The sequence below is a fragment of the Vigna unguiculata genome, chromosome 2, assembly GCF_037176805.1.
Source record: "Vigna unguiculata cultivar grain cowpea cultivar isolate G323 ecotype 2 chromosome 2, ASM3717680v1, whole genome shotgun sequence".
NCBI classification, from domain to species: domain Eukaryota; kingdom Viridiplantae; phylum Streptophyta; class Magnoliopsida; order Fabales; family Fabaceae; genus Vigna; species Vigna unguiculata.
In genome coordinates this window covers 10,214,984-10,222,110 of record NC_140793.1, presented here as the reverse complement: position 1 = coordinate 10,222,110, position 7,127 = coordinate 10,214,984, and the positions used below count along the sequence as shown (strand labels likewise).

Sequence of the window (7,127 nt, the reverse complement as noted above, 5' to 3'; positions counted from 1 at the left end):
TGGGCCTTACACCTACAGCCCAAACAAGGGCACAGCCCATGACGTGGCCAGACATAATTAATAATCTATAAATATGCATGGATCCCACGAATTAATGGTACACATTCATTACTTTCCTAATCACCAGATTTGACTTTCTTAGAGATTTTGCTGACTTGAGCTTCGGAGTCCCTTCTGCAAGTAACCCCTCTCGGGTCCAAACCGATTGCATCGAGATATCCATAAGCGACATGTATCAACCGGGAGGAAGCCTACCAAGGAGATGCCGGACCAGAGTAAGGTAATGCTTGTGTTTAACATATCTTATTTGTTTTCTGTAGGAACAATTTGCGATTTTGGCATTGTCAAAGTGAATACTGGAAAACTCATATGTTAGATCTTGTCAACACTAAATTGATGTTAGTTACATGAAATCAACAATGGTTACCATGAATTCTTATATAAACTAGTGGTGTTTGTATCTGCATTTTGTTATAAAAGAATTTTAACTTCATTTGGCTCATTTTGTGAAATTAGTAATTTAAAAGTGTTTTCAACAATCATATTTTTTTAAGAAAGCTTCTAAAGATAAGAACCAAAGTAAGAATAAACTCGTAAAAGAGATTCCATTTAATTTTCAAGGTGTGTTTTTACAAATGGGAGAGACTCCTATTTATAACGGAGTAGCTCAGCCTATGGGAGAAGAATGAATAAGAAAATGGAGTAAAATTTGTTAATCAAGAATTGAATCCAATAACATGATTAAAACATATTAACCTCTTGAAATTAGGAAATGCACATAGATAGTTCCTTGAAATTAGGGTTGAAATTAGGGAGATGTAATAACTACAAGTGAAAAACAATGATGAATTAAGTGGATTGCACATGAGTGGCGCATAAGGGAGTTCTAATGGACACAAAATTACTCTTGAAAGCTTGAAGGTCAAGTGGAAAAGTTAAACTCCTCATGTGAACATGAAAGTTAATCTTAAAGTTAAGTTATCTTCCAGTTATTATAATAGTATTTAATTTACATGGTATTAACTGTCTTAAGTTTATTATTACCTTAATCATTTGATGTACGATTGATTGAAAATACATGTATGAACATTCGAGGAATTTATCTTAATTAGATTTTAGTGATGAGTATAAGACACACCCTTAACTTTGTGAAACGGTTAGAGCCATATTTAAGTCGTGTAATTGATCATGAATAGAAAAACTATTAATACTTCAGCGTTTGGCTTAAGACAATTCCCTTTACTTAAAGGTAAAAAATAAATGTAACTTTCAAAAATATTTATTTTCTTTTTCAATCGAACAAAATTACATAAAATATCACACTATTCTTTCTTAGTCTGTTGAGGGGAGAGAATGATGAAAAATATGTGTTTCCGTTAACATATTCATAAATGGTTTAAAACGGAAAACATAGTTCAAAATTAATACATGAAACTGCTATGTACAAATGACGATTGCCATGTCCAGTGTCACATACGTGTTTTAGCTTTCTAGCGCCTTACAGTCATTGAAGCTCCCTTTTTCTTGCCTGATATCATAGCAGCATGTGACCATGAGGATGGCTTAAAGCCACCAGCTATAAGACTGGAGGCTGAAGTTGCACAAATTTTTCTTCTTTTTGATTCTAGCTCTTGTTTTCTCTTATCAGAGATAGAATAGCTAGACACTCCAGAGAAAATTGATTCGGCATTGATCAGTGCCCTCTTGTCCTTCCTATTCTTTTCAAACTTTGTTGAAAACTTCACTCTTTTTGCTGTGGCAGAATCTTCTTCAGTAGCTGGTAGTAGTCTTATGCCAAGGCCTATTTTCTTGGAAGCATTCTCTTCTTCAGCAACTCTTTTCTTCTGACTCTGACAAAATGTACAAGTGTCAACCAATATTTCTTTTCTTTAGAGCAGGCTGGAAATATTATTTACAAAAGACCAATATACTCTAGGGTTAAAATGGAAAAGCAATAGACAAATAAACTACAATAAGTATCATGAGCCAAGGAGTATACTCTAAGCCGGGCCCGTAGAGTCTTATTGAGAGCATAGTCATCTGAATGTCTGTTATCAGACTGCCTCTGGAGACGTACGAGCACTGGTTCAGATTCCTTCTTCTTCTTCAAGTCTTCTTCCTGGTGTTCAAGGCGGTAAAATGGATCTGCAAGCTTACCCCTTTCTGAAAGGAAAATTAAATATGAAGATAGTTAGCTAACTTTAACGACAACATTTCAGTTTGCTAAACATGGTCAAAGGCAAAAGGAAAATAAGGGTATAGCACTAGATTTAGAAAAGAAAACATTTCATCCATTCAGACAGCCATTGGCCAGTGGGGTCTGACAGAATGTTCTCTCTGCTTCTCAAAAAAAGTTGGTGACTGCATGCACTAACACATTCAGGCTAGCACATACTGCTAAAAAGTTTTCACTAATACGGTAATACACACCTTTACAGGCAGTCAATTCAAAAGTTTTGGCATCCTCAATATCAAAATCTTCAGTTAAAGAAAACATATACTGCTAAGTTTTCACTTATACTGTAATACACACCTTCATCGGCAGGCAATTCAAAAGTTTCAGCATCTTCAATATCAAAATCTTCAGTTTTCTTCTGGGCCCCACTAATAATGACATATTCACAATTCTTAGGATCAGTCTGAATGACGATCTCATGTTTGCAGCAAGCAGACTTCATAGAGAAGCTCCATATCTGAAGGACCAATAAACATTTATTAGATAGTTAACAAGAAAACTTAGGTGGAACATTACTAGATGAGGGATAAAATAATGTATAAGCAAAGAGAAAGGTATAAGGCAATCAACACCCACATAATAGTGGCAAACTAAACAAAATATAACTATTCGTAAGTTATATCAGGTCCACCCTTTAAATACCAAAATGATACAATTAATCACATCCACTGAAAAAATAATTTAAATTCAAATGCATTTGCAGTCGACCTTAACAAACCTTTGTTGAGTAATAGTTCCCAACTTGCTTTTTCTCTGCATTGAACCGAACACCCTTTGCAATCATTGAATTGCATCCTCCACACCATATATTATAAGGCATCTCAAATCTGAAAGTAGTTTAGCCAGATGAAGTCAAATTAAATATTGAAAAAAAACAATATCAACATGGTATCTTAAGCAAACCAATTTAGAAACAGTTAAATGAATGAGACATGTAACAACAATTTTTCCAAGCTTCCATATACACCAGACCAGTTTAGGTCTCGTGGATCTATCATACAAACTGATAGGAACCCAAACACTTGGGATTTTCTTTAATAAGGGGAGAGAAGCAACTACTTAAATACTCTGCCAATCCCATACTATTCATTATGGGATTTTGGGATCCCATCATAGCGAAGTGCATATCACAAGCTTTGTTACAATTACACCAGCCATCCTTGGTCCCCTTTCTGATCTAGGAGGGATCTCACAATTTTATAACCATTGATTTTTGTGTCGAAAACTATTTTGAAACCAAGCACTTGCACAAACAAGAAAATTAAATCTGTATGAACATGTTCAAGCATGTAATATTTCATACAGATTCAGTTCAATCAAAAGGCTTCATTAGAAAATGCTCATAATTCATAGCATCAATACTTTCAATTTTGTTATTTTTACACTTTGTCCATGTGCTGAATAAAAGAATATATACCAAATACTACAAAGGCTCGTCATTCACATTCATCTATCATTTCATTTTCCAGACTATAGAACTTCAAGTAAGATAATGTAGTGGGACACATAATTGGGATCCCTTATTCACCAATGGAAGACAGTTAATATGACTAAATGGTTTCTGCAGCTACTTCTGATTACCTTATAATCAGGATACCCTGATCTAGTTTTCTCGCCCTCTCCCGCAAGGCATGCTGACCATGAAACTTGTTCAGAGAACCCTGAAAAGGTAGAAAGTGTATTAGTCTCTTGATACTAGACAACTGTTGAGTTACAGGAGAGCTTAATGAAACCTGTTATTTAAACATACCTGACTCGGTTCCCATTCTGGAGGATAGTAGAAGTTGTCTGCTCTAGCAGCCGCAAGCGAAGACTGTAACAATCCAATCAGAGCAAACTCAGTATACCAGGAAATTAACAGACACCAAATTGACCAATACATAAGAAGCATCAAGAATCCCTCTTAAAAAACAAAATTCAAACAGACAACCATTAAGCCACAAACCAATCAATTGTATTACGAAAGCAGAATCCATAGTTTTCTCAAGGAAAGCAGTTCTATCAAACATTTATACACCTACATATTAGCCACAAGCATGTTCTATCAGCTTACAATTATCAATATGCCTATTCGTTTCCCCTTTTACAAAATTTGACCATGAAAACGAACGATTTTCAGTGTACAGATTGAATTACTGCAATTAAAGTTTCTTAACACAACAAACAAGAACACAAATAAAACGGCTTAATCCAAACAGAAGATACATAATTGAATCCAGAAATTATGAAGCACGTAATAGAACAAACCCTAATTGTGATCGTATAACTATAAAACGTAAAAGAAAAATAAGAATAAAAAAATCGAACCATTGTTGATTATCTTCTTCAGAGATTATGAAGCTTTTCCCGCGGAATCTAAGATTCTTCACTGATCAGAAAATTTCGATCGGAATAAAATTTGTCATTCTAAGGTGCAGTTGTTTATAAATAGTATTGGTCTAATCTTTCGGGTCGGTAATGTGATAACCTGACCCGATTAAAAATTATTTTCCTGCCACAAAAACTACTCCACAATAGCGTCACTTGACCAATTATATCCTTTTCTTTCATTAAAATCAAATGTACTTTGGAAACAAAAAATAGTATTGTTTATTTTTAGGACTAATTATAATTTTTCCTAATTTTTTTCAACAATTTTAATTTCTTATTTTTTAATTATATACAATTTTAGACTAATTTTTTATTAAATATTTAATCATAAGTAATTTTGATCATTTAAAAAAAAAGCCAATATTAAATTAAATATAATAATAAATCATACAATTATTATTATTTTCAATATAATGCAATATATCGCGAGTATACTGTGATTCCTTAATTTTACTCATAGTGTAATGAAAGTAATGTTATTTAATCAATTCTCTGTTCAAAAAATTTATTAAATCATTATTTAATTATATTATTCCTATCCATTTTTTATTCTGTAAAATAATCACGAGACTAATGTATTTTTTCCTTAGTCTCACCGTGTTATCTTCAAAAGGGAAAAACTATAAAGAATTTAACTAAAACTTAACAATAATTAAAACTCAAAGAAATAAAAGTTGCATAAAAGGAAATTCAAAGCCTAAAATTAACAAGAAAAGTTACAATTGAGGAACTACAGTAAAAAAAAATAAGAACCGAATTTATGAACTTTTCAAAATATAGAAAGTAAAATTACAATTAAGCCTATAAGATCTGAAAACTTTTAATAATTAAAAAATATATATTTAAGGTGCTTTATTATATATTTAAGAAGATATATTTTATTGTTATAAAAGATAAAATGGTTTACTAATTACTTAAAAGATTTGTTTTATTTAAAAAAATTTCTAAGAGATAGAATTTGGTAAATAAACTATTAATTAAATATATATTATTAGATATTGTTAGATATTATAATATATTTTTAGACATTTTTATATATTATGACATCACATATTACTATATATTATTAGATATTAGGAGATATTTAAAATAGTTTACTAATTACTTAAAAGATTTGTTTTATTTAAAAAAAATTCTAAGAGAGAATTTGGTAAATAAATTATTAATTAAATATATATTATTAGATATTGTTAGATATTATAATATATTTTTAGACATTGTTAGATATTATGACATCATATATGATACCCTTTTTATTATTTCCTTCTCTTCTCATTCCACGTGCACCGAAACACCCACCAGCTCAACATTCCTCTCATTCTCCTTTCACTGATCTTCCTCACTCTCTTCAACCAGAGAATTGGAACCCTTTCTGATCTGCCTTTTCTCCCTGTTGCAGCAAATAGGTCTGGAAGTCAATACCGAACTTCCTTCCCTAATTGAGTCTCCTTCCCTTCCATGTAAGTCAATTCCAATACTCCAATTCTTTTCATTTTCGAATTTTGGAAGTTCCCTTCTGGCTAAACTGAAAGTTGGGTCCTATTCTCACTATGTGAACCTATATTCTAGTCCCTTAGGTTGTGAATTGGGGTGCCTCACTGTGAAAAGTCATATTTGCTAGTTGGTGATCAATTGAGGTAAGGGAAGCTAACCTTTCACTCAATTTTTGCATAAAAATCGTTAATTAGAGCTAGGATTGCATGATTGGGTGCTTGATTGATGAGTGGAAACAATTGTGTGTGGTAAATTGCGATATTGGCATGAACTGTGTGGTTTTACATGTGAAAACAGACTGAAACTCTGATGGTTTCGCTCAGGCGAGCAGCTCTCGCCTGCGCAGAAATATCAGAAATTCACCTTTGTTGTTGCACGAGGTCTCGCCTAGGCGAGTTGGTTTCGCTTGAGCGAGAGTCACTCTCGTCTAGGCGAAACAGCATAGCCTGAGTGAGAATTCGCTCAAAGTTTGCGGTTGCTCTCTGTTTGGGGTCTCGCCCAGGCGAGAGTGACTCGCCTAAGCAAGACAACTCTCTAGCTTAGGCGAGATCCTCTAGCTTGAGCGAGTTTCACTGCAAAATTTGATAACTTCTTTGTTTTAGATTAAATGAAGCTATACTAAGTGAAATTATGTGATATTTGCCTATCCTGTACTTGAGTTTATAAATGATAGTGTACGTGATGGAATTGTGTGAATGTGGTTCATTAGAGACTGTGATTGAATTAGGATTTCAAGGGGAATTCTAAAGAGGAAGGTTTTAGTGAATGTAAGGACATGAGGACTCATTTTGGTGGTATCCTGACACTCCAATAACCATTAAGACTCATATAGAGTATAATGGATTATGTCGGGAGGAGTAGCAGGAGGTCCTAGTCTATGGACCTGATCCGTCATAGACACGAAGGGAACTTACCCTGGTAGTGGTTGGGTGATAACCCCTTATGCCCAAAACTCTGCAGAGTTTAGGAACTGCTACAGGTGCAAGCCACCAAGAGCTCCAATGTCCCTTACATAATCCGGATATCG

At 33.5% G+C, this 7,127-nt stretch overlaps 1 protein-coding gene across 1 annotated transcript; it reads right to left on the bottom strand.

Annotated features, from left to right (window-relative positions):
• Positions 1 to 1,263: 1,263 nt before the first annotated feature.
• LOC114168394 (uncharacterized) lies at positions 1,264 to 4,686 on the bottom strand. Its single transcript, XM_028053191.2, has 7 exons — positions 4,544 to 4,686; positions 3,987 to 4,049; positions 3,818 to 3,897; positions 2,955 to 3,063; positions 2,534 to 2,693; positions 2,000 to 2,163; positions 1,264 to 1,850 (listed from the first exon to the last, which is right to left on the bottom strand). Exons 1-7 carry the CDS (start codon positions 4,544 to 4,546, stop codon positions 1,491 to 1,493), a joined length of 939 nt encoding a protein of 312 aa, XP_027908992.1. The 5' UTR covers positions 4,547 to 4,686; the 3' UTR covers positions 1,264 to 1,490.
• Positions 4,687 to 7,127: the final 2,441 nt, after the last annotated feature.

Excerpts from the sequence above, each read along its gene's own strand:
- LOC114168394 (XM_028053191.2), bottom strand. Across the intron at positions 3,064-3,817 it reads CAGGGTATCCTGATTATAAG|ATTTGAGATGCCTTATAATA; the intron begins GTAATCAGAAGT and ends AACTACTTTCAG. Across the intron at positions 1,851-1,999 it reads CTCTACGGGCCCGGCTTAGA|AGTCAGAAGAAAAGAGTTGC; the intron begins GTATACTCCTTG and ends ACATTTTGTCAG.